This window comes from Solanum dulcamara, chromosome 12 (assembly GCF_947179165.1).
Source record: "Solanum dulcamara chromosome 12, daSolDulc1.2, whole genome shotgun sequence".
Taxonomy (NCBI): Eukaryota; Viridiplantae; Streptophyta; class Magnoliopsida; order Solanales; family Solanaceae; genus Solanum; species Solanum dulcamara.
In genome coordinates, this window is record NC_077248.1 from 60,006,988 (window position 1) to 60,034,959 (window position 27,972).

The 27,972-nt window shown below is 36.2% G+C and overlaps 2 protein-coding genes across 3 annotated transcripts; one reads left to right on the forward strand and one right to left on the reverse strand.

The window, feature by feature from the left end:
- The first annotated feature begins 610 nt into the window (after window positions 1–610).
- LOC129876670 (uncharacterized) lies at window positions 611–12,643 on the forward strand. Its single transcript, XM_055952160.1, has 11 exons — window positions 611–766; window positions 1,201–1,384; window positions 1,497–1,595; window positions 1,756–1,967; window positions 3,809–4,002; window positions 4,108–4,213; window positions 5,311–5,618; window positions 6,489–6,902; window positions 9,303–9,384; window positions 9,494–10,993; window positions 12,137–12,643. Exons 2-11 carry the CDS (start codon window positions 1,329–1,331, stop codon window positions 12,289–12,291), a joined length of 3,126 nt encoding a protein of 1,041 aa, XP_055808135.1. The 5' UTR covers window positions 611–766; window positions 1,201–1,328; the 3' UTR covers window positions 12,292–12,643.
- Window positions 12,644–19,113: 6,470 nt separating this feature from the next.
- Window positions 19,114–27,820, reverse strand: LOC129876672 (uncharacterized). Of its 2 annotated transcripts, XM_055952162.1 has the most exons (6): window positions 27,582–27,820; window positions 27,428–27,490; window positions 27,273–27,320; window positions 27,128–27,181; window positions 19,649–19,706; window positions 19,114–19,273 (listed from the first exon to the last, which is right to left on the reverse strand). In XM_055952162.1, the coding sequence occupies exons 1-6, from the start codon at window positions 27,600–27,602 to the stop codon at window positions 19,224–19,226; spliced, it is 294 nt and encodes a 97-aa protein (XP_055808137.1). In that variant the 5' UTR covers window positions 27,603–27,820; the 3' UTR covers window positions 19,114–19,223. The 2 variants fall into 2 exon arrangements, with proteins under 2 accessions (XP_055808137.1, XP_055808138.1); XM_055952163.1 differs by lacking the exons at window positions 19,114–19,273; window positions 19,649–19,706 and adding an exon at window positions 26,857–27,018.
- Window positions 27,821–27,972: the final 152 nt, after the last annotated feature.

Genomic DNA, 27,972 nt, shown 5'->3' on the forward strand with positions numbered 1-27,972 from the left:
AAGTTAGGAATCCTAACTTTTCATTTTTGACTGAATTTAAGAACTTTATGGCTTAAAGTCAGCATTAGGCAAACACGTCCAAAAGCTAAAAAGGGGCTTTAAGTTGGTTTTGACCAACTTAAAGCCCATCCAAACAGGCTCTTAATAAGATTAAGAGCCCGTTTGGATGGGCTTAAAAAAAGTAACTTTTATGTATAAAGTGCTTTTAGAACTTTGAAGTGCTGAAAGTTATTTTTATAAATAAACAGTTGAGTGTTTGGATAAAAGTGCTTATGATGTGAATTTTAGAGTTAAAAGAATAAAAAAGGTAGTTTGAGAATTTAGTTAAAATATAAAGGATATAAAAATAATTTTCATGGTAAAAAAAAATGACTTTAAGCACTTTGGAAAAAAAGTTAGGAATCCTAACTTTTCATTTTTGACTGACTTTAAGAACTTTATGACTTAAAGTCAGCATTAGTCAAACACGTTCAAAAACTAAAAAGGGACTTTAAATTGGTTTTGACCTACTTAAAGCCAATTCAAACGGGCTCATAGTCTTTGTCTCTTTCCCTTATTCTCTCGTTCGAAGTTAATTTTTTTTTTTTTATATATATATCCATTTATGTTTTCAAAGAAAATTGACCAAAGCCTTGAAAATTAATTTTGAAAACTTCCCCAAAATATCAAATCCCAGAAGCCTACACATGTGTGTGTCTGTTCTCCGTTTCTATCGAAAAACTACGAATTTGCAATGAATGGATATCCGAACTCTCTCTTGATCCAGGTAGAAATATAAACCCTAGCTTCTAAACTTGGTTAAAGATGAGATTGCTTCAAAACGGAAAAGGAAAATCCTAGAATTTGTTCTCATTCTACGATTCGCGTTGAGTAAGCCATGTTTGTATCGAACACTGAGTTCACGGTTTTAGGTAGTTTTAGGTTTCCATTGTTGAAAATGAGGTAGAATATGGTAGGGAGTGTAATCTGATGTAACTGAGTTTGTTTGTTGAATCCTGGTGTTGGAAGAAAGTGGAAATTAACTTGATTTCAATCAGTGTTTAGTGGTGGGGATTAGTTGTATATAATTGCAGGTTTTGGGATTAGATAGCTACTGACTGTACTGATGTTGTATAATTTGTCGTTTGGTTTGACCAAGTTGTAATTGGATACATTGTTTTGGTTTTCTCCTATGGTTAATTTGGAATTCTGTTGTATAAGATGGTTTGAATCCAGTGCATGATTGAGGTCGTGTTGTATCAAGTCCATGTGGGTGAAACAGATTTGACAGTGGTGCGAAATATTGGGTGTGTTGGTTGGTTGGGAGTTGTTTTACGCGGTATTGCAGAATGAGCTTGGAGACTGATGGTGAGAGCTCCACAGATTGTGCTTCAGAAACTCAGAAGTAATGCTTAATTTTCTTGTTCAGTTTCTGACATGATTTACAGCCAAGTACTATATTGTGTTAGACTTTATTGTTTTGAAGTTGTATATGAATGCTAGATGTAATGATTCAGGCATTCAAGAAAATCATATTCAAGAGAGTTTCTGTTGTCAATACGTCAACTGAAGATATGCAAGACGTTACCTAGTGGGTTTGATGAGTTGATCCTGAGGTAAGCATGCCAATTTTCCTTAAATGAATTGCTGTTGCTTTGGATTAGAGGAGTAAAGTGATAATTTCCAAAATGTAGTGGGATAGCTCCCAGAACATGCTCTAGTGTCTTTGTATTTTGTGGACCATATTGATAGTTTGGATTTTCTCTATTTAAATAGTGAATTTAAAGACACTTCACATGGTATACAAGACCGCCAAAGAGAACCTGGCAGCTTACCTTTGCAAGGTTTTAGACGCACCGAATATAATTCATCCCCACCTACTCGTGGGGATTCCAGTAGTTATTCGCGAGGCAATTATGGAAGATGGGAAAGCCGTTCGTCTGGATGGAGTGATCGAGATACTGATGCACAATCTGATCGGGATTCAGGTTCAGCTCAGATTCTTCTATATATATTGCCTTTATGTGTGTGATAAGTCCTTTTTTCATTATACTTGATTGCTTCAGAACTGCAGCTGTAGTTGTACTGTATGCATTATCTAAAAAGAAAAAAAAGGAAGGTAAAAAAGAGAGGGACATCATTATAGGATCTCCCTATAATGATAGATTAGATTTAGTAATTTTGTGTGTCCAAACATTTGGAGAAGACAACAATTGTATCTAATCAAACAGATGGCAAAAGTTAGATTTTCTGACTGTGAAGTATGGAGGTTGAATTACTGGTGCTGCTCTTGATGTATTATTTATGATCAGCTTGCCTTAAGTTTAGCTGACGGAAGCAACTTCCTTGGAGAATGTTGATTTAAAAAGGGTGAGAAAAAAAGAATGAACGGGGCTTATATTTGAAGTCTGATTGGTTGGAAAACCTTGAGCTTAGAATGCCATGCAATATGGTCATATGGTTATGGAACATGTTTCTTTGTCTACAACACATAGAGGACTACTGCCATTTGTTTCTACACTGTCCAGTGACAACAGATTTATGGATCATGTATCTTTGTCTTTAAGATATTCAGTGGGTTTTTCCCTTCAGTATTAGTGATGTCTACAGAAGTTGGGGTCAGTGGAATGTAGGGAAGCCTATTAGAAAGATCTGTCAGACAGTTCCAACCTCCAGTTTCTGGTGCCTTTGGCTTGAAAGCAATAGCAGATGCTTCGAAGGGAACTCTTCCCCTCACCTATATGTTGAAAGATAGACTCCACATCTTTTTTGCTGCAGTAAACTTGACACTCTAAAGAATTTAGTTCTTTGTTAACTTTGTTAGTTCCCTAGTAAGCATTTAGAAAATTCACTGTTGTGGAGCTAACTCTTTTTGACATAGCATTTCCTTTGCACTTTTTTTTCTCACTAATAGCCTTGATCTATTTTGGCTTTTAGACAAACTGTTGCTTATCGTTAACATTTCTTTCACGTTTTAATTTTTTGGAAAAAAGAACTTTCATATTTCAACTCACATTCCTCTGTGTCTAGGGACGATGAATCAGATCATCCCCGGACCTTGCAAATTGGGTTAACTTCCTTCTGATTATGATGCGTGCTATTATGTTCATATTTTGTGAATCACATAAATGTGTCCATTCAGGATATCTGTGTGAGATTGGATAACTATGTAGGGGTCATCAATTAAGAGTATCATGCTTTATATGTTGTTCTCATTTTATAAATTGGGGAGTCAATATATCCCTGTTGGACGCAATTAGAGTAATTATGCTTTTATCAATATTATGTTGACTTTCTTTCTTTTGACAATGAAAGGAGTATCAAGGTAAAGTTATGCCGACTTTCTTTTACTTCTCTTTTTTTAGTTGTTTTCATGGATGCTGGTTATCTACCTTCCACATGTTTGTTTCATTGGGTATTGTATATTTGGTCCATTTGTGATGATCAAAGTTGAAGGAACTGTTTGCCAAGGGTCTTGAATCTCTATCTCCCTTTAAATTCAATCTTCAAAACACAAATTGGAATGCAGGTTCCACTCATGGTTAATCACATTAGTCATTCGTCTTCTGTGTAAAGCCTCAAGTGCCATTTGAAGGTTCTTCTCTGCTCCACTTCTTGTGTTATGCATTATTTGCTGGCTGAATTGCAGAAATAGTGCCTCTCCTGCATCATAGGCAATATAGTGCATTTTCTGCTGTGTAATGCCTTGCTCTTGTCTTCCATTAATGCTCTACATTCTTAGTTGATTCTGTGTGCATGTGTAGTGGCACTAAAATAGTTTGTATTTCTTCAGAGAGATTTTGTTGATAACTTTTGAGTTTTGACCCAGATTCTGGTAGGAGATTTGGCAATCAAGCCCAGCACACTTTGCAGGGTTCTGAGCATGATGGGCTTCTTGGAAGTGGTTCATTTCCTAGGCCATCTGCATATGCATCTGGAACATCTGCACCTAAGGTCCACGCAAGCAATAACTATCAATCTAACAAGACCAATGATCCATATCATCCTCCTCGCCCTTATAAGGTGAACATCTGTGAACACTGCTTTCCAATATTCTGGCATGCTTCATGACTTGTCCTCTTATTTGAACAACACTTTACATGAAATGAAATCTTGCAATATATTCAGGCGGGACCTCACCCTCGAAAAGACACTGATGCAATCAATGATGAGACTTTTGGTTCAGTTGAGTGTACCAGTGAGGATAGAGTGGAAGAGGAAAGAAGGAGAAGAGGTATTACTAATTAAAGCCTCATTTGCTTACACTTTATGAAAGTTTGAATCTTAATCGTTTGTGTTTTAGGTTTGAATCTTAATCATTCAGATTTTGATCATTAAGTTAAGTGCGTTTTTTTATGTTAGATTTCTTAATGAGTTTGAATAGATCTGAATGATAAAGATCCGCGATAAAGTCTTAATATCATTAAGATGACTGCTCAATTCTTTTTTACAAAGATGTCAGTTCACCAAACCATTCATTCATTGATACCTCCATGGCCCACTATTATCAACTACCGCCACTACACCTATTGTTATCAATTACCACTACCCACCACCTCTGCCAATCACTACAATTAACTATCACCATCACTAGCCACCATTTACAATCATCATCACCACCCACCCACAACCACCACCAGTCTCTACTGAAAATCACCACAACACCATCAGTCACCACTATATATCTCCAATCACTGTCATCATTCGTTACCAGCATTAGATATCACTATCATCCACCACAACTATCAGCCGACACCACCAACTACCACCATTAACCACTACTGCCAGTCATCATCACCACTGACTAGCTACTACCCATAACACCACCATTAGCAAACACCATCCCCAATCTGCACTACCATACGTTACCGCTAGCCATTACACCACTAACCGCTAGAAATTGGACTTTACCTTGTACGTTATGGGTGTGAACGACTGACTTGGTATTATCAGCCGGTGAAGGCCAACTTAAGTACTGACCTGGCTTACGAAACTTAGTAGGCTCACAGAGGAAAGTATTAGATGAATTTGGTATTTTATTAAATTTTATATTTATTTATTTTAAATAAAATTATGTTGAAAAACAAACGGTCTTACTTATTTAGTACTCAGATCTTAATACAACATCTTAATATTCACACGTGTATTCAAATTCACACAGCGGAATCTTAATGCACATTTTAATATTTAGATCCAGATGTCTTAATCTTAATAAAAACAAATGAGGTCTAAGATCATGCATTTTTCTTGTGATGTGATGCTATATCCCATGTTAGCATCTGCAATTTTATGAGCCTGTGGAGGATAGAGTTTTGATTGAATTTCTTTCAGCTTCTTTTGAGTTGATGAGGAAAGAACAGCATAAAATTCTTCAAGAGAAGCAGAAGTCGAAAACGGAGAAGCATAAAACTGAGGACATTGTAGTACTACTGGAAGATAATGAGGAGGATAGAACAGTTCTGGACAAAAATAGTGAAGCAGATGGGATGACCACCCAACCTTCAGCAAACAGTGATCTGGGAAAAACTTCTTTTCCTTCACAGAATCCACCAGCTAGACCGCGTATACCCCCTGGCTTTAAAACCACTGCGTTGGATAAGAAATCTGGCTCAAATTTGAGCCATTCACGCGTGACAGAGGTATTTACTTGTTACTTAATTTTCTCCAATAGAGTGAGTCCTTTTCTAATTAAAAAAAAGAAAAAGAAAATGGGGCTTCAAGGAAATAAGCAAAAGGGGAAACAATAAGAGAGGATTTTTCATTTCGTCTTAGTTCTTTGTCAATTAATACCCAGTTTATATGATCGTGCTTGATGGGATGTGGAGTTTAAGAAGCTAAGGAGGACTTTTGATATATAAGCTAAATATATGCAAAGTATCAAAAATGCCATACTACCAATAATTAAATGAGATGGTAAGAATTCCACATGTCCTTCATCTTTCGTTCTCCTAATAAAAGATCTTTAGATCAAGTGGATCTGGACAATCATGTTAGTAAGGGTAAAATGATGATGTTAAGATTAAATAGTTTCCAAATTAAAAAAGTGTCTTTTCTTTTTGGAGTAACCTAGAAAAAATGTCACAAAATGAAAAAGAGGAATTATGTACTAAAATCCTCCCCGAGGATCTTTTTTCTTCTATTGTGAATTGATTAACAATGAAAAATTCTGTAATTCTTAGCTGGACCGAGCTATGAAATATTTATTCATTATAATTAAACCGGCTCATAATCTTGCGGGGCTGGTTTGCTTAACTTCCAAGTCCCAATTTGATTTATTTTAGGCCGATGAGTTTCTTAGAATTAGTAAAAGTTGAATTATATTTTCCTTTTGTGATAGAGATCACTAGCTGTGTGGTTATATGTAAATCACCCAGTTGCTTGATGATGGAGTTTTAAGTTTGAGTTGCATCCGTTGACATATTACATGCGATGGCATCTCTGTCCAACTGTCTATCACTGTGAATCCGATGGTGTTAACTATTGATTTCCTGGTCATGTCTTCTGGTTAGGTTGGACAATCTGATACTGAAGAAGGCCTATTGGAAGCCAAAGCCTATGCTGCCCCAAATGGTATTCTCCATAGTGTAGAGAGACAGAGCTTGCAAGAAATTAGCTCGAGTTATAAACTTGAACATAGGAGTTCACACACATCAATTTTGAAGAAGAATGACCAAATTGCTAATTTGTCAGTGAGATCAGATACTTCTGACAGGATACTTGGCATGGAAGATCACTTCAATCATAGAGCAACTCTCTTAGAGGTCCATGAAGCCTTGGATGAGCCTGGACTTATTGAAGACAGTACCCAGCATTCTGATAGCAAATTTGCTAAGTCTAGCGACGACCCTTCAACATCAATCTTGGATAAGATATTTGGACATGTTATAGCAATTAATGTTGGTGACTCTGGGGCTTCAGTTATGGTAATAGTTTTGCACACTTTATCAGCTTCTCTGCTCTCTTAGCTTTGGTGGGCGTTTGGCCATGAAAATCAAATATTAATACTTTATTTGGAATTTTTAAAGTTGGAGTTGTGTTTGACCATACTTTTTGCAAAGAATATTTAGGATTTGAATGTACTTTTTCTAAATATGGTTTATACCCCAAATTTTTAAGAGCTAGTGAAATCACCCAACATGACTAATTTACCTTAAAAATACAATCAAATCTGCTCTAAAAGAGTAATATCTCAAAATAGATATTCACATAATGTCATAGATTAGATTCCATAAACAAGCTACTACATACTATTACCAATATTTTTTCACTTTCTTTGAATTTTTTGAAGTCGGAGTTGAAGACGGAGTTGCGTTTGGTACAAATATATTTGGTTGTTTGAATATACTTCTCCTAATGAAATATAATTTAAACATGCATTATAATTTAAATGGGGTCATTTTTATAAGGGAAAACTACATAAAATAGACCAAGGGAGTAAACTATTTACTTAAACTGGACCTACCCCAACTTATTTACCCTGATTGGACCAAAGGCCCAAAGTAATTACAACCCCCCCTTCTTTGTGTGACCATGTCCATTTCCATCTTCGCGTGACCTTCGTGATACCATCAGAGTATATAATTACAGCCCCCCCTCTTCGAGTGACTAGGCCCATTCCCGTTTTTGCTTGACCTTCATGATACTATCAGAGTATATATATACTATGATGGTATCAAAAAATAATTGAGCAGTGTTTTTACTGCAATGTTTTTCCCTTCATGATACTATCAGGCTATATATACACTTATATATACTAATGATGGTATCAAGAAGTAATTGGACAATTTATCTAGTGATTAGTTGTTTTTTGCTCCTTGATAACAACACAATATATATATACTCTGAAGGTATCAAAGATAGTTAAACATTTTCACTGCAGTGTTATTTAGACTTTGATACCTTCATGATACTGTCAGAGTATATATATACTATGATAGTATCAAGAAATAATTGAGCAGTGTTTTTCACCGAGTGTTTTTTCTTTCATGATACTATCATAGTATATATATACTCTAATGGTATCAAAAAGTAATTGAACAATGTCTTTCACTACAGTGTTTTTTCCTTGATGACGCACGCGAACTAGTTGATTTTCCTTAATGACGCACGCGAACTCCTTTTTGGGGTATGACAGTAATGGGGTATCCAATTGTAAATAGTTTCCTTTTTTGGGATATAACAATAATTATTCCTTTTTAAAAAAATAATTTTTTTGGGTAAGATTAAAATTTGAAAAAGGAAAATATAGTGAAAGTGAAAAAAATAAAAACAGGGTTTTGGGTACCCTTCGGGGTGACCTAGTGGTTTGGGCTTGGGACTTCCATGTTGGAGGTCTCAATTTCGAAACCCCTTGACAGCGAAAGCAAGGGGTTTGCCTTCTGGATCAAGCTCGTCGCATCGGACTTGCCTAGTGCATGTTACCTCTCTTGTGTGGTTTGCGAGCTATTACATAGGAGCAGGGTTTTTACCCTGTGCGCACCCAAAGAGTAGCGGCTGCTGCGGCTTTTCATTGTCATAAAAAAAAAATAACAACAAAAAACAGGGTTTTGGGTGTTTTCCAAATTCAAAGTTGTACTAGGAATTTTCATGGCCAAACACTGATTTTCAAATGAAGTGAAGAAGTTATCTGGGAAAAGGTGAATAATTCTCATGGCCACACGAGTTGATTTCATTGTTCTTAAACAATCCTATCAACCCCATTACCCTGCCATTACGCAATCCTCCCCTAAAATTGCTTTACCTATTAGGTGGTAAAATGTTCTTAGGTTGATTTCATCCTTTGTTTAGGGTAAAGGTTATGTGTTTTATGTACTAAGGTGTCGTTTGATAGCTGGTTAGAGTTATGCAAGTATTAGTTAATACATGAATTAGTTATGAAGGAATTTATGTATTATTTTATGCATGGATTAGTTATGCAGGGTTATTCGTGTAATACTTATTCCATTTTCTATCCTGCATAAAATAATACATAGATTCCCTCATAACTTATGCATATATTAATTTTGTGAATTTCTAAATTGCAAATCAAACACTGAATTAATTTTATACACGAATAACTTACGTCCTAACCAACTACCAAACGTGGTATTACTTATGCAAAATTAAATAACTCATTTCCAAACCAGCTACCAAATGACCCCTAAGGTTGTCATCGTGATCCCTGATGGGTGCGGAAATTCTTGTCATCTGTTGTTGTGTTTCGTTTTCTTTCCAGTTTTGGATATTCATCAATATTCTTGATTTAATTTAGCGGTAAATATTTGTAATACACTTATGTTTTCCTTATTAGTTGCTTATTTTCTTCATTTGACTTTTCCCCCCAGAATCACAATAGTAAACCAAATGACATGTTGGGCTCCAAGGCTATACAGTCTTCGAAGTTCACTCAGTGGTTTATGGAAGAAGGTATCCTTCCATTTATGGTGTTTTGGTTTTTGCCTTCTTTAGTTTCTTTTCTATCGAGGTTCTAACAATTCTTTTTTAACCTTTCTTATCCCATTTAATATCATTATAGATAGGAAGACAACAGAAGACTCCTCTTCAAGTAGGCCAAATGATTTGCTTGCGTTAATTGTTGGTGGCGATAAAATCAGATCGCAAGCTTTTGATGGAAACGTTTCAAAAAGCTTTCCGTCTGAATATTTTGATCAAAGTCCTGAGCCTACAAGTAAGGTCACATTGCATATGCCTTCTGCACCACTTGGGGTCCCTGAGCCTATGTATGATTCTAGTAAAAGGGAGGCAGACCCGCCGATCCTTACGTGTGAGGACCTTGAACATAAAATGTTGTCAGAGTGTAGTGAAAAGAAACCTAATCTGCAGCCTACTTCACAAGTTTGTGGTACTAATCGCTTAGACACTAAAGAACAACCGGTAAATGTGGACAGCAATGCATCTCAACACCTCCTCTCATTATTACAGAAGGGGCCAGATCTTACAAATATGACAGGGAAGGGCAGTACTGTCACTGAAGCCTGGGATGGACATGATGAGTTTACTGTCCATGACAGATCCAAGGAGGAAGATACCAGGGATTCTCGCGCTTCAGGAAAGGCAGTTACACTAGAAACCCTTTTTGGATCTGCTTTTATGAAGGAGCTGCAATCTGTACAAGCCCCAGTTTCAATTCAGAAGAACTCAGTTGGTTCTGGACTAATTGATGATTCAGAGACACGCAAGTCATCCTTGCCTGGTTTTGATGATGGCCTTTTTTCTTCCATAATTGATGGTACTGGACCAAAAGGAGGTGGAAAGGATAACAGGCTCTTGCCATTGAATTACAGTGATCAAACCAAGCTGGACGAGCCTCAAAACTGGCTGGGATCCCAGTATGAAGTTAATTCAAGGCACCAGAGTGAAATGGTTTCCAAGAGTGAGGCTGCTGAATTTCATCTGCCTGCAGAAAACTTATTTAGTGCTCGTGATCATTCGAATCCCCAGGTCTCGATGGTTATGCCTGCAGGAATTTTGAGTAAAGGAGAGTTGGCAACTGGTAGTGTGTCTGGTGGTGATGAAAGGTCCTTGATGAGTCTAGAAGGTCTGCCTTTACCGCGTGTTTCCTATGATCAGTCTGAAATGCAATTGCACTATCGTCTTGCTCAACCATCATCTCTGCAGTTTCATCCTTTGCAAATGAGCCAAGGGAGGCCATTATTTCATCCGATGGATTCTGGTCCTGCTCATTTAAATCCTCAGATTTTCAATGGTCGAGATAGCATGGCTTTACATGAAGCTCCTGGCCGTCAGCTTGCTGGAAATATGAATCGACCTCCATTTCACCACCCTAATGGTGGGCTGACAGGGTTTGATCTCCCTGCTCATCATCCTATGCTGCAGCAGATGCAGATGGCTGGAAATAACCCTCATCTGCTACATGACCGTCTAAGGGGCACACAGGTTCCTTCACATCTCAGTAATCAAGCAGCCAACATTATGCAGGAAGTTAACAGAATTCAAGCTTTCCCTTTTGTGCCACACCAAGTCAACACTAGTGGCCGTACTGTGCAAATGCCAGGTAAAAAGCTTAAGTGTCCCATTTCTGCAGCTGTCTGTGATGATATTTTAGAGATTAAACCAAAAATAAGTTGCTCTTTTCTTGTCTTACTGAATTTAATGCGTAGATTTCATTTCTGCAACGCTCTCTACTTTTTCCTTAGTTTTGCCATCATGATAAAGCAAGAAAGCACGAGTGCACCTTTCTTTCTAGATTACACCTCAAAGTGAGGTTTCTCTTTCTGATCTTTTTTTTTCCTTCTCTTTTTTTCTCTCCTCTTTCTGATCTTGCTGAACTTAAAGCACAGATTTCAGCTCAATTGTGGCCTCTACTTGTTCCTTTAGTTTTTCTATAATGATAATGTAAGAAAGTACATGCATCTTTCTTTATACTCTTCCCTGTCCCCTTGAGTATGCACCGATTCTGAAGTTTTAAATTGCTGTGCTGGTTATTGTCACCATGCAGATTATAATGAATTTCACTACCTTTTATATTTACAAGGGGCTACTTGGGTGGGATTCATCTTAATATGATAATCTCCCGTGGATTGTTGAGTGATGTCAAGTCGAAATGAGGATTAAACATGACCAAAGTTTGAATATTTTTTTTGGTGAAGTAATTAAATTGTATTAGAACACATGAAGGAGCTGCAAAGTTACAAGGAAAATAAAGAGCTGCTTCAAAACAAAATCAACATGAAGCTAGCTGAGCAAAAATCTGTAAACAGCCAAAAAGAGGAATCCCCAAAATCCTACTATGCTAGAGTCAGGGAACTACTGTTATCAGCTTTAGCTTTTCTTCAAAATTGTGTAGGTTAGTAAATTTATTTTCCTGAAAGCAGGTCTGTCTGTGACCTTTTTATGCCCCCTTTGCTTATGAATTTGGCCTTTGAGGCTTGAGTTAGTGAAGTATGCTCTTCCCCAGCCCTAGTTTTCTCCTCGATGGTACATGTCAAGACTTCTGCTGTTAGATAATTAATGGATCCTGGGAAACTGGTAATACTAAAAAAGACCTGCATATCATTCATTCTAAGTAGGCCATTGTGCTGTTCTACCTTTTATTGTTGTGATACGCTGATACTTTTCTGGTTGAGGATGCAGTTTCTGCTGATGTTTAACTAGCTGGATAAAACTTATATGTTAATTTTTTTATTATTTCATTCAGATCCAGATATAAACAGCAGAAGCAATCATCCTGAGGCCATGCAAAGGCTTGTTGAGAGGCAACCTGGGGCTCCTAAGCAGATCCACCCTTTTGGTGGCGGCAATGTCCAGGGGATGTACAGTCACGAGCTTGACATGGGATTGCGATATAGATAGTTGATGGAAACTTGTGTCGGTATCAGTTTCTGCAACTGGGTACCATGTTTTTTTCTTTTTGGTATTAACTGAGAATCCGCTGCTACAACTTTACAATGTTGTACTACCTTTATCATCGAACAAAAGCCCTGGGGGCGCAATTGGATACCATGTTGGCCTTGTGTTCTTTTGCATGAGGGGCATGCATATAGACTCCTGGGAAGTGGTGTAATTTTAGATTGTATTTTTCTTGTACTTGGTAGGGTTTAGGGTCTCATCTTGGCAACCAGCTAAAAGTGAAGGAAAAAGGGGGGTCTGTATCAACATTTTCCGACTCTTGTGCATGCATAGTTCAATTATATTTGGCCTTTCATATGCCCTTTCTGATATCGTATTATCCCAAAATGAATATGCATGGCACGGACAAAGGCATAATGTTTCACTTGTACAATAGTACCCTCCTTCCCAAATGTCTTTTGGTACGTGCATATGCGGGATGGGATAAGCAAGGATATCCAATGAGATTGTTTTATCTTATCCCTCCTTCTAATATGAGATTGGTAATCTCTCCATTTTAGTACAATTGGTGGGATAAAATAATTTCGGGATTAGTTAATACCTCAAAAAATGTGGTATAAAGCTAATCTCAAATTTTATCTTAAAATTATTATCCTTATTTCATGTACCAAAATTAACTTTAGGTTTCAGTGCATGTTTTTACTTTTATATTCGTGAACAGAGTTGTACCCCGCAAGGACAAAGCACAAAAGTTTCAAAATGTTATGATCCCAATTAGGATATGAAATTTCAAATACAAAATGAAATAAAACACAAATTTTGGGGTAATTTTCTGGGTTTTATAAAGGGATAATTACGCTACATGGCTATTCGGCAAAAATAATTATCAGAAAAATGGCCATTCGCTGTATAGGCATGTATAGTTAATGTATATTTCATGTATAGTCAAGCTATATTCAGCATTTGAGTGTATCATAATGTATATTCAGTGTATAATTTATGTATAAGTAATGTAAATAAAACATGAATATATTTGTTGTAAACTAATTGGTTTATTGTATATATTTGAAATTGTCCCTTCACAAAATGGATGTCAAATGCAATAGAAATCTAGCTATAATTGACTAAACTAATCTAAATTGGGTAAAGCTCCATAACCAGATTACTATGAAGGTAAGCTTCTCTTAACTCTCGCAGCCAGACTTTGAAACAACACAAATATAATAGATATGGGGAAGAGATACGAGATGGGTATCGAACCCTCATCAACTATGTAAATATCGAACCAAAACGAGTATGTGAATATCCTAAATATTAACCAAAATGAGTATGTAGAGAGGGAGATGAAAATGACTTGGGGACTGGAATGATTAGGTCAACTTTAGGAGAGAAATATTAAGCCTTTTTGTTATTTTTTTTTACTTAAATTATAAATAAATGTTGATGAAAATATATATAAGCTCTTTAAAATTGTTCATAAACAAGAATCTATTATGTGTATATATAATTATAAAAAATATATGTATAATTTGTCGATTTGATTTAGTTATTTTTTTGATTTTGTAAAGTCAAATCTAAATAAAAATTGATTTATTTTTTTGGTTTGATTTTTAACTAGGTCGTGAATATCCCTAATTGTTGGTGCCATTATATTTTAGCACATAATGTCAGGACTTATTTCACATTTTTTAAATTTTCTTTGAAACAAGTATTTTTATGTTATTTTACTTCTCTGTAACAACTTTTCACCTATTACAACAACAACCATCATTATCACTATACACTCTTTGTAAATTTGTATACAATCGTTATAATTAAAGATTTCTTCTACCAAACTTAAAAAAATTTAGTTGTTAAAAATGTATATGTCACAATCCAAAAATTGAAGTTATGATGATACACATTTCAAATTTCAATTTGATGTGTAAGCCGAACAACAAATCACATACGAGACTCCCAAAAAGGGAAGTCAGGATACAAAGGAAAAGAAGAGAAGTATAACGAAGAAATATCCCAAAACCTAGTGTTAAGGAGCATCTAATACAACTGTCGAATTCAAAATACATCACAAATCTTCGAACAATAATAAAGACTGAAAGTAAAAGATGGAACTAATGGCGATCCAAAATTTAGGATCTCACCACTAATCCGATATAACACTATCCGCAAGAGAAAATCAGCTGCCGCATGGGATACCCTGACAAGGATCTGCATCAAAAGTGATACAGAAGTAGGGGTGAGTACAATCCACATGTACTCAGTAGATTTGACCGACTGAATATAAGAAATTAATCAAACTTATAAAATAAACCGAGGAACACTTCCACCTGTATACAGAAAAGTTCCACTTTGGCATCAATGCCACCAATTTATCTAGAACGACGCAAGTCAAGTAAAAATATAGGGACAATTCAATATCACATATGATCAGATAAGTTAAATTATCCAAGGAGCAATGCAATGCAATACAATGATGTGGTGGTACAATGAAATCAAGGTTGTCGCACAACATGTCGTAGACACCTGTCGAGCTAAGGCTTCTAGACAAGGACTCATGGAGGACTCGCCATTCATATACCAAATCACAATCTCAATATTTCATCAACTTGCCACCTAGCTCGTGGTCAAGGATATAAAAATGTGTCATATTTTCTTTCTCAGAAAGAATTTCCACATTTCTCAACTTCCCAAAATCAATGATATCATGAATGAGTATGAATGCATTACAACACATATTTCATAAAGGCAATATTCAACTCAACATTTAATATAAGGTTCAAAGTTCTCAAAACTCAACCTACACATGATATACACCCTCAAATAGATAATAATGAAAAGGAAATACATTGAAATAAGTATTCACCCCTTTTGAAAGCGTTTTCATTACTCAAGTGTTATTAAAACCCCAATTCAATCCCTCAAGTGGGCATTACAAGTCAAATAGTGTTACACACCTCTCTCACATAAAAATCATGAATTACATGCTCTCGAAGCAAATAGGATAACAAATAAGGTCCTATACGGGCTAAATCACACAAATAAACCCCCACACGGATAGCATAGTCTAATCAAGACCCCACACGGGCATCATGATATAAACGACTGTCTCAAATCACAATATGATCCCATTCCAAAGTCTATAACATATGAGTGATCAAATTACCCCATCTAGTCTCAAAGAAGGAAAGTCAAACCTAACTCGAAGGCCAAAAATTCACCCGAACATTCTTACCGGAGCTCTTTTCACAAACACCAACTTCGAAACGATCACCAACATTCAAGAATGAAAAGAGTTCATCGAAAGGAGTCCAACGATACTCATATTGCAAGATTTTTGAACAGGGGTCAAAATCGTCCAAAAATCACCTCAAAAACGAAAAGAACAAAACTGAAATTTTATTTGAAATTTAGATTCTACACATCAAAAGGTGTTCGTAGTTGAAAAATCCAATAAGAAACGGATTCGAAATCATGAAATTACTAATTTTCCAACTTAGGAGAAAACCCCCCAAACCCACATTGACTTGATTTTAAAAGAGTTTAGGAAGATGAAATTGATAGAAAATGATTTAGAAATGATAAGGGAACTTACCCAAATGAAAATCTTCAAGAAATCACTCTAAGAATCGCCCCTCCTAAGCTTAAACCGATTGAAAATGGTGGAATGTGAAACATGAAAATAATTCACGAAGTTGACACTGTTCAGATGAAAATTGTACATCGCGATTGCAAGCCACTAACTCTTGTGATCGGAAAGCACTGGAGACTGCCTCATCGCGATCACAAACCCCCCAGTCACGATCGCGAAGTACATCCTCAAAAATATCCCATCTCGATCATGTGACCTTCTATTCGTGATCGCGAAGCACAAAGGAATAATACATCGCGATCGCGATGAACAAGAATAGCTACACCAGAAACCAAAAACAGCAGAATTCCCAACTCCCCAAAATATCTCTGATTGGACCCTCGAAAATTGTTCAAGGTCCGATAAAAATAAACTGAATATGCTACCTACTAAATTCAACATTTCAGACTCACTGAATCGTCGAATTTCTGAAAAAGGATCATTATGACAAAAATACACCCGAACCCTTTTTAGGCCTAAAACTCAACTTTTAGCTTAAATTCTCAAAACGCATTCTAAGATCTTGGGGCTCTAAGTCAACCCTCAACTAGACCAAACTCAACGTTCCGGATGCAACGGAACTAACGGATTTTCCATCCTCTACTCGGATTTCAATATGTTGACCAAAGTCAACCATCTCATCAAAAACTCCACTCAAGATCTCAAAATCACCAAAATTTCACCCGATCGCATCGGGAATCACACCAACCATCCCCACAATACAAACAAAGCATGAAAACACCAAGGGAAGGGCAAAATAGTCATTTTCACATTGAAAAGTAATTTCTCAAAAATTGGGACATTACAATTGACTTTTTTTTGGATTTTCCACCAGTGTTCGGAGCCCGTGAAACTCCGACTAAATTCAGATTGTACACTGCAAAGTTCATTCGGTGGTGACGCTTCTAACAAAATTTTCTCTATATTCAAGGTTCACTTGAGACCTCTGATTAACGGTGAAGCAGATTAAAAAATGTATACCTTGAGTTACAACTCTTTGTACATGGAACTAGTCATAGGCTTATTAATCATGTATTAGCTCTATTTAATTTTTAATTAGTGAAAGATGAATATATTTTGTGATTTTTGATTTCAAGAATTTTCTTACATTTTACAATATTGAAATGGATTATTTTTTTGTACAACAACCAAACAAGATTTAAATGTAAAATTTTATTGCAGTTTTATACAACAAACTGTTACAACAGGCAAAAAGGAATCCCAAACACATAAGACAGTTATAGAGACATTTTCCATTAATACCTATTTCATTTAGTATTGCAGATGCTTAAAATATGTACGGAAAGGGTTAAAAATGTTCTTAAATTATGTAAAATAAAAAAAATTTCCTTCATTTGTAGTTTGGTCCAAAAATGTCCTTGACGTCGATTCTTTGGTTTAAAAATGGGACAATTTCAAATATATACAATAAACTAATTAGTTTATAATAAATATAGCCATATTTTATTTACATAAAAAATAGCCAAATCATAGAAAATATACAGTGATTATACACTGACTATATAATAAAGATTACTTATACATGTGCTATAAACTGAATATATATTATGATACACTCAAAAATTGAATATAGCTTGACTATACATGAAATATACCCTGACTATACATGCTTATAAAACGAATGACTATTTTTTTGATAATTATTTTGGCCGAATGGCCACTGGGTGTAATTTGCCCTTTAAAAATACCCTTGCCATTAATAGTTTGGTCCAGAAATGTCCCTATTATTATTAAATGGGTCAAATATGTCTTTTTTTGAATAAATATATTATTTCTTTTCTTTAAAAACACATCTTGTTCCTAATAAAGTTTTTTTTAAACAAATCACTTTAATTAATTAAAAGATAGGAAATAATTTTTTTCTTTTTAATCTCATTTTATCAATTAAAATACAATAAGTTTATGTACCCTTTTAACGGATAATATATGTCATATATATAAGATCAAAGAAAATTCATTATTAATTTTTATTTAGATAACGATAAAAATAATTATAATAAAATAAGAAATATTTTTATTTTGGGATAGTTATTGTTATACCCCCAAAAGAGAAACTATTTACCATTGAATACCCCATTACTTTCATGCTCAAAAAAGGAGTTCGCGCATCTTCTTAATATCATCAGAGTATATATATATAATAGTATCATGAAGGGAAAAACACTGCTCAATTATTTCTTGATACTATCATAATATATATATACTTTGACAGTATCATGAAGGTATCAAAATCTGAATAACACTGCAGTGAAAATGTTTAACTATCCTTGATACCTTCAGAGTATATATATATTGTGCTGTTATCAAGGAGAAAAAAACAACTAATTACTGAATAAATTGTCCAATTACTTTTTGATACCATCAGAGTATATATGAATGTATATATGTATTATGATAGTATAACACTGTAGTAAAAACACTGTTCAATTACTTCTTGATACCATCAGAGTATATATATATTCTGACAGTATCATGAAGGTCACACGAAAATAGACATGAGCCGAAGAAAGGGAAGAGCAGTGCTGTAATTACTTTGGGCCTCTGATCCAATCAGAGTAAATAACTTGGGTAGGTCCAGTTTAAGTAAATAATTTACTCCCTTGATCTATTTTGTGTAGTTTTCCTTTTTTTTTTTTTTAAATTGAATTAAGATAAACATTTGCTAATAAAAAATATCATTAGAAAAACAATATGTTTAAAAGGAAAATAAATAATATATTTATTTTAAAAAAGGACATTTTTAACCCATTAAGTAACAATAAAGATATTTTTGAACCAAAATATAAATGGAGGATATTTTTGACCATTTTCCGTAATACGTATATAATATTAATTTAGTAGCAAATCAGCTGCTCTGAGTCTTTATCCTCCGCTTAAAAATGATGACGTATCAGAATTGACTACTTGAGCCTCTTTTCCTAAGGTGGTCAAAGAGCAATTACAAGCACAAAAATAAAAAGAATCATACTCCCTACGTTATATTTTATTTGACCTCTATACTGAAAATAGTTTTTTCTGTTTACATACTAATAGTAAGTAGTAGCAGGAAGGGCCGACCAGTAACTTTTTGATAATCAACAACTAGCGTAGTCTTTGATAGACTTGCAATAGCGATTCTTAGAGCTAATGATACAACACTATAACCAGCCAACAACTACTCATTTGGTTGCCTCAAATAAAGATGAAAACACCTCTATATTATTACTATTGTTTTCTTAATCCTGAACAGAAATTGTTCATACATACATGTATATAACAAGAACATCACAAGCTCGAGGTCACCTGCTCATTCATTTGCAGTAGCAGTAGCATCCTCAGATGGGAGATTACTTCCATCTAGAAGAGAGAGATAAAGACGGTAAGGCTTACAACGCTTTGTGATGGATCATGAAAACTTAACAGTAAGCCGAATTTGACAGTTACATAACCGATTAAAACTTTGTTTTAACCTATTATCTCCGGCCCTTAAAACTTTGTTGTAAATCCTCTAATCGTATCCATACTTCTCGAATGATTAAGTTGATTTCAAGGACCAAATTGAAGGGGGAGAAAAGAAAGAAAAATGAATGTTTTGCACAGCTTTAATAAAAAGCAAGACCTTTATTCTCAAGGAGTAATTTTATTTACTTAAGCTGTAATAGGTTGTCAATACCCAAACCAAGAATTTCACAGGAGAAAAAGTAAATATATAAACAAAATCATCTTGCATACCTTCACCCTCTGATGGAGCACAAGGAGACTTGCCGTATCGAGTTTGTTGTTGTGCTGGCTAAATTAAGAAAATTCAGAAGAAATGTCAGAATGATAACGCTCACAAAGCAAATGGTAAACACTTGTAGAATCAAAACACGGAGGTCATGTCGGTCCTCATACATCATGAATTTCAATGTATTACATTTTATACATCCAAAATTCAAAAACAAAATTAATATTGAACAGTTGTTAGAGCCTAAATGACACCAAATATAACATGTTAACAACCATCCTGTTCTACATTGCCTCTTTAATACCAGGTATAGACATCTTCTATATACATACTAGCTTTATGTAGAAGATATGGTTGTTTCTAATGAAAATCGAAACAAACAACAACATACTCCGTGTAGTACAAGCGGGGTAGGGGCAGGGTGGTGTGTACTCAGCCTTACCGTTATCTTGTGAAGGCAAAGAAGTTGTTTCCGATAGATACTCGGCTCAAGTAAGCATCATAAAATCAAGTATAAAAAGGGAGATACAACAGTGAAACAGTCTTGTTGAACATAATGGAGAAGAGAACAATAGCAACAACATATAATACGATAACTATAGCAAAGAAAACAGTAAGTAATAATAAAATCGAATAACAAGATAGTATGTGAGTAATAATAATAATAATAATAATGGAAACTAGACAACGCTTGACTATCTACTAATCTTCAACCTCCATATCCTCCTATCTGAGGTTATGTCCTGTTTAATCACCTCTGCCCAATACCTCTTCGACCTACCTCTACCCTTCCTCATACCCACCATAGTCAACCTCTCACACTTCCTCACTAGGACATCTGTGCATCTCCTCTTCACACGCCGAACCATCTCATCTTCGTTCCCTCATCTTGTCCACCACGAGGGCAACTCCCATCTTGTCCCGAATATCTTCGTTCCTATTCCCATCTCTACTAATAACACATCCATCTCAACATCCTCATTTCCGCTACTTTCATCTTTTGAATGTGCGAATTCTTAACAGGCCAACACTCTGTCCTGTACAACTTAGTTGGTCTGACAATCACTTTATAAAACTTACATTTAAGTCTTGGTAGTACATTCTTATCACATAAAACACTAGATGCGAACCACCATTTCATCCACCACGCTCCAATATGGAGTGTAATATCCTCGCCAATCTCCACATTAACTTGAATTATAGAGTCAAAATACTTAAAAACTTCCTCTCTTGGAGATGACATGTGTATTAATCCTCCCTTCCATATCTGCCTCGTGAGTTACATCATTGAACTTACACTCCAAGTACTCTATCTTGGTCTTGCTCAACCTAAACACTTTGGATTCCAGGGTCTGCCTCCAACCTATTGTTAACTCCGCTACGAGTCTCGTCAATCAATCATCTGCAAATACATGAAAAAATCGAAACAATGTCCTGAAAATGTTCCAGGTAAAATAGTGTTATGCTAGATTATTTTTTCTTGAAATTGGTAAATTTGTATTCCTCAACATTAAGGATATGTTGGCTACCTCCAAAAAGTTACCAAGATCCTAATAAATCTACAATTTGATCAATATCCTCTATACACTGTTGCTTACACCAAAAAACAAAGATACTATACAATTCCATTTTACTTTGTGAACAAAATTGGATCTCTCTTCAAACATCTACCATTTCTCTCCCTCAACGTCCACCAGATGCAGGATGGTATTGTCCTCCATTTCTTTTGTCTTTTGCTACCTCCCCTCATAATTCAACAACTTACCAAATTTGTTGTGTGCTCGGGCATAGCCCAACTAGTATCAGTAAGGTTAAGAAATTAACCATATCTGTGCAGTAAAGCTACAATGTAGAAACAAGTGATTATTTGTTTCCCCTGTTTTGTTACATAGTAAGCATCTGGGCACAAGTTGCTTTCCTTTCTTTTGTAGCACTTTCTGAGTGAGGCAAACTCTCTTCATTACCAATCAAGTAAATCATTTCACCTTGGTAGGAGTCCGACCTTTCCAGATATAATCCCATAGATGCTGCTGCCTCCCACTAAGATTAATAATTTCTCTTTTGTAAGCACTCTTGACAGTGTATCAGCCATCTTTCTCATGCTTCCAAATAATTGTGTCTGAATCTGTTGTAAAGCCACTGAACCCCTCAAGTTTTCCCAGTAATGAAGCCACCCTTTCCACTTCCCAATCATTTAGAAACCTTCTTACGGATAGATCCGACATTGAGGGGACCAGCATTCACCTACTCTAGCCTCTGGATTGTTGCAAATGTTGAACAAATCTGGAAAAGACTCTATAAGGGGAGTATGGTCTATCCCGCCTTCCTTTCAGAATTTAATCTTGTTACCATTTCCACCAACCTTTAGGTTAAGATTTGGCTCCATCATAGGCCACAAGGCCCTAATGGTTTTCCAAACTCCTACCCCATAAAGATCAGTGACCGTTTCTGTACACCAAGAACTTGCCTCCCCAAACTTTGCTTTAATTACCTCCTTCAATAAAGCTTGCTCCTCACCATTATATCTCTAGAGACACCTCATCAGTAGGCAGTTATCCTGTAATCTTGGGTTTCTGATGCCCAATCCACCCTTCTTCTTGCCAAGTAAAACTGTTTTCCACTTTACCAAGCAATACCCCTTCCCTTCCTTGCATCTTTGCCATAGAAAATTTCTCCTCAATGAGTCCAATTTTTTAAGAACTTTGGATGGTTTACAGAACAGTGACATCACATAAGTAGGAAGAGAATCTAAGAGAATTTATTAGGGTAAGTCTACCCCCAAGTGACAAGTATTGTGCTTTCTATCTATCTAGCTTTTCTTTGTTTACTCCACTATTCCACCCCAGATCTCCTCTGCTTGGTGTTTGCTTACCAATGGCATACCAAGATAAGTAGTTGGCATGTTCCCCACTCTACAGCCTAGAATATTTGCCAATTGATGAATCTGAGTTACCTCCTTGGTAGGAAAGAGGTTGCTTTTTCCCAGTTGACCTTCAAACCTGTTGTTGCTTCAAATGCCAGTAGCATCACTCTAATGTAACATATGCTCAAGCTTTGGCTCACAAGGGATTATTGTGTCATCAGCATACATCAAGTGACTGATCTTCATATCTTCCCCACTCATGCCACCAATTTGAAACCCTCTAATCCACCCGTTGCTTACTGCAATTCTCATCATGCTATCAAATCCTTCCATTACCATAATGAAGAAAAAGGGAGACAAGGGATCACCTTGTCTAAGTCTGATTGAAAGAAACCTATAAGTTCTCCATTAATGAGGACGTAGAACCTTACAGTATTCACACAAAAACTAATCTAGTTCAACCATTTGTTCCCAAACCCCATTTGTCTGAGGATGCTCAGAAGGAATTCCCAGTTTACATGTTCATAAGCTTTCTCTATCTCTAATTTATACATAAGACCAGCCTCTTCCCCTTTCGGCCTGGAATTCACACACTCACTGGCTATGAGAGTTGCACTCATAATTTTCCTCGCTTCAATAAATGTCGTTTAATGCTTGTGTACCAGTTTGTTCAACGCTTTTTTCAACCTTTCTGCCAATAGCTTTGCAATAATCTTATACACTCCACCTACCAAATTGATTGGTCTGAAGTCCTTCAATTCCAAGGCCCCTATCTTCTTGGGAATCAGCGCTATGAAAGTAGCATTGAAGCTTTTTTCAAAGACCTGATGTGAGTGAAAGTACTGGATAGTGTTTATGATATCTTACTTTACTAATTCTAGAAGGATAGGAAGAAGCTCATTGGATACCCATCCGCCCCAAGGGCCTTCTCCATAGCATAGAGTTTGATACACACAAAAATCTCCTCTTCAAACGGTCTCCGCAACTAGATCTGTTCTTTATTTGAGATGATTGGACTGTTATGCAACTAAAACTCAGGGATCTCCACATTGTAGGCTCCTTGTATAGATTCTGATAAGCATTCTGGATTGCCATCTTGATTTTACCAAGGTTAGTAATTGAATTCCCTTCAATTACCAAGAGATCTGTTAGGAATTTGCTTCTTTTTTTTTTGAACCTAGTAACATAGGAATTTGCTTTTGAACTACAGTAATTTAAAATTTTACTGGTTTTGTTTTAAATTTTACTAAAGCAAGTTTTTCTTCAATGGCACCACCAACTTTCAGTGGAGAAAGTCATCGAATCTCGGTTGTTAGAATGCAGGCATATCTGGAAGCTTTGGATCTCTGGGAGGCTGTAGAAGATGAATACGAGTTTGCTCCCATGCCAAACAATCCCACGATGGCGCAAATTAAAAATCACCGGGAGAGGAAAATCAAAGGCAAAGGCATGCTTATTTGCTGCAGTTTCATCCACTGTCTTCACTCGTATCATATCTCTGAAGTCAGCAAAAGAGGTATGAGATTATCTCAAGACGGAGTATGAAGGAGATGAAAGAATCCGAGGGATGCAACTTTTGAATTTGGTACGTGAGTTTGAGCAGCAAAGGATGAAGGAAAGTGAAACCATAAAGGAGTACTCTGACCAACTTCTTAACATAGCAAATCATGTCAGATTGTTGGGTTCCACTTTAAACGATTCAAGGATCGTTGAGACTATCCTTGTAATGGTACCTGAAAAATTTGAGGCGACCATTATAGCCTTAGAAAATACTAAGGACTTGTCCAATATTACACTAACAGAGCTCTTAAGTGCTTTTCAAGCACAAGAGCAACGACGTGTTGTGAGACAAGAAGGAGCTGTTGAATGAGCCTTACCAGCCAAGTATCAAGATGATGGACGATATAAGAAAAAGAAGAACAAGAAGTACCAACCAACAGATGGAGAAGGTGCAACAGGTCACATCAAAAACAAACCAGGTAGCTTTAAAGGAAACTACCCTCCTTGTAAGCATTGTGGCAAGATCGGACACGCACCTTCAAGTGCTGGAGAAGGCCTGAAGCTAAGTTCAGTAAGTGCAATCAGTTTGGGCACGAAGCAATCACTTGTAAGAACAAAACTCAGCAGCAGGATGTAGATGCTCGAGTTGTTAATGAACAGGAGGAGGATCAACTCTTTGTTGCATCATGTTTTGCAAGCAATGTTTCAAGCGAGTCATGGCTGATTGATAGCAGATGCACAAATCACATGACTCATGATAAAGAACTTTTCATAGAATTGAAGCCTACTCGAGTTGCAAAGGTTAGAATAGGCCATGGCGGTCACATTCCATCAAAAGGAATAGGAACTATTGCAGTTGAGACACAAGCAGGTACAAAAACAATAGCAGAAGAACGACTTTTATTAATGCTTCAGGTTACATATATAAGACCTTGAATGAAACAAAAACAACAAAACACACGACCTAGCAGGTTCACTAAATCACTCCTAAATAATAGGAACACATGGCTAACAACTAATTGACCAAGTCTTATTTAAAACAAAAACAGTAAAATTTAAATTTACTGCAGTTCAAAAGCAAATTCCTAACACTCCTTGCTTTGGAAACAGCAAACTCCAATTTTCTATCTGAGAAGCTCGAATTTACTAAGCCTTTACCGGTCAGCAATCTCAGACAGAAAATTGGAACTTGCAGTTTTCAAAGCAAGGAGTGTTAGGAATATGCTTTTGAACTGCAATAAATTTATTTTTTTATTTTTGTTTTAAATAAGACTTAGTCAATTAGTTGTTAGCCATGTGTTCCTATTATTTAGGAGTGATTTAGTGAACCCGTTGAAGTGGAGCCTTGGAGTAACTGGTAAAGTTGCTGCCATGTGACTAGGAGGTCACGGGTTCAAGCCTTGGAAACAGCCTCTGGCAGAAATGCAAGGTAAGGCTGCGTACAATAGACCCTTGTGGTCGGGCCCTTTCCCGAACCCTGCGCATAGCGGGAGCTTAAGTGCACTGGGCTGCCCTTTTTTTTAGTGAACCCGTTAGGTCGTGTGTTTTATTGTTTTTGTTTCATTCTAGGTCTTATATATGTAACCTGAAGCATTAATAAAAGTCGTTCTTCTGCATCTATTCTTTTTGCTCGTCTTTTGTTTTAGCAGCCACTACTTTGATTTTCCTAAGATGTGTTATTTACCTTACCAATTTTAAAACCTTCAAGATCAATGTAATTAATCTCTTATGAACTGCAGCAATTCTATGGCACAACCATTATACCCTGGATCCCTATTTCCAGGCTATCTCTTCATTCTTTGCCACTTTCTTAAATTCCATAGTTAAGTGTGCTTTCTAGAGTAGGAGCCCGTTTGGATAGGCTAAAAAAAAGTAACTTTTATGTATGAAGTGCTTTTAGAACTTTGAAGTGCTGAAAGTTATTTTTATAAATAAGCAGTTGAGTGTTTGGATAAAAATGCTTATAATGTGAATTTTAGGGTTAAAAGAATAAAAAGGGTAGTTTGAGAATTTAATTAACATATATGGGATATAAAAGTAATTTCCATGGTCAAAGAAAAATGACTTTAAGCACTTAGAAAAAAAAAGTTAGGAATCCTAACTTTTCATTTTTGACTGACTTTAAGAACTTTATGACTTAAAGTCAGCATTAGACAAACACGTCTAAAAGCTAAAAAGGGGCTTTAAGTTGGTTTTGACCAACTTAAAGCCAATCCAAACGGGCTCTAGTTCATCATTAGAGAGGTTTTCTGTTATTGAATTGCTTCCCAACTAGAGAGGGGGTTTAGAATATCCTCCTTTCTCTGTTTCCAGTTCCCTCTGTTGTTCTAACTCCATTCCTTCAACTTTCCTTCTCAATGGCTCTCCTTGAGTTGGTCTTTGGCTTCAGGAGTCTAATTTACAGTTTTTGGCAATGTGTCAGCCATTAACAAATTTGATGTCTTTATCGGCTACTGTTTGAACCAGACTAACTGCATCTAAACCTGATATAGTAAATCTGTTTGTATTCACTAGGGAATACAGACCCTCCTCATCCATTTTTTAAGGATATGGAGAACTCGGAGTCTGTACTATTTCAAACTTTAGTACTTGAATTATGTATTTCAATGTCTTGATTCTGGAACTTTACAAGGCATGAAGAAATTGGAACCTAAAATTCCTCTCGCATAATCTATTGCTTCTACAAACGTATTAAAATCCTTTAAAAGAGGTTTTTCTATGTCTTTTCTTGATCAAGTAAGGTTTTCATAGATAACAACAAGGTCACTTGGCTGTATACAAGAGAGATACCAAAAAAGAGAGACCTAAAGAATATGATTCTCTCCAAAAGACACTCAATCTTCTATACACACCAAAAGAAAATAAGGGGTTAGAGACTACTACTCAATTGAGCAAATGCCATTACTTCATCGCTGGAACATTAGCTTCAGGAGACAATGCCATTACTTCATCGCTTTAACCAACGAAGCGATGTCGGGTGCTAACATTGACCAACCCAAAAGAAAAAACAACCTACCAAAGAAAGTACTTTAAAGGCTCAAATTTGCAGCAGAAATGACTAAATAATGGTTAACAAAAGCAACTCTAGGCCAAAAGAGGTGGAATGGAATTGACGTAATACCTGCAACTTTGGCCGAAGTGCCTCAAGTGGACCTTTAGGCTTCTCTACACCTTGCTGTGATCATGAACCATATAAGGGTTAGGTGATGACCATAATATAAGCATCGACTGTAACAAAATTGTGAGACTATAAAGTGGACCAGTACCTTTCCAAGAGCCCAATCAGCAGAATCAAAATAAGCATGCTCATGATCCTGACAGCAAATACGGGTTAATTAAAACAGAGAGAACTTGACCACAACTCTGCGGAGATTCAAAGCACAAGCAATGTAGGACATGGTAATGCCATTTGGTCCACTACCTTAGAGATTAGAGGTGGTTTCTTTGGCATGATTCCTCCATATTTCATTTTAACAACTTCCTCCTTTAATAACAAAATGGTAAGTATATATCCAAAGCTCTCCACGACAATTTAAACATAAAAAAATAAGCAAAAATCTTAATGTGAACGCAACTTCCTGTTTGGAAGATGGCATTGAATTTTCTGCTCCATCTATTTGGTCTTTGACATCCCCCGTCTCTGCCAAACTGCTAATGACCTCGTTTACAGCTGCAATTTCCAGGTAAACAACAACAACAACATACCCAATGAAATCCCACAAAGTGGGGTCTAGAGAGGGTAGAGTTTACGCACACCTTATTCCTACCTCGTGGAGGTAGAGAGGTTGTTTCTGAAAGACCCTGGGCTCAAGTGAAGCAAAACAAAGTAGTAATGTAAAGGAAAAAGGGCAGTGAAGAAAACATGGCAACTAATGATACTCAGCTAGTGAAAATGTAAAATGAAAGGAAGGCATTAACAGTAAGCCAGATACAGTTGAATGGATGATTCCAATTCCTCTATTCGCC

Coding starts and splice junctions, on each gene's coding strand:
- LOC129876672 (XM_055952162.1), bottom strand. CDS start 27,602: ATGCCATCTTCCAAACAGGAA. Junction 19,707..27,127: donor CACTTCGGCCAAAGTTGCAG/GTATTACGTCAA, acceptor TTCTTAATTTAG/CCAGCACAACAACAAACTCG. Junction 19,274..19,648: donor TGCTCCATCAGAGGGTGAAG/GTATGCAAGATG, acceptor TCTCTCTTCTAG/ATGGAAGTAATCTCCCATCT.
- LOC129876670 (XM_055952160.1), top strand. CDS start 1,329: ATGAGCTTGGAGACTGATGGTGAGAGCTCCACAGATTGTGCTTCAGAA. Junction 1,596..1,755: donor TTTGATGAGTTGATCCTGAG/GTAAGCATGCCA, acceptor CTATTTAAATAG/TGAATTTAAAGACACTTCAC. Junction 1,968..3,808: donor ACAATCTGATCGGGATTCAG/GTTCAGCTCAGA, acceptor GTTTTGACCCAG/ATTCTGGTAGGAGATTTGGC.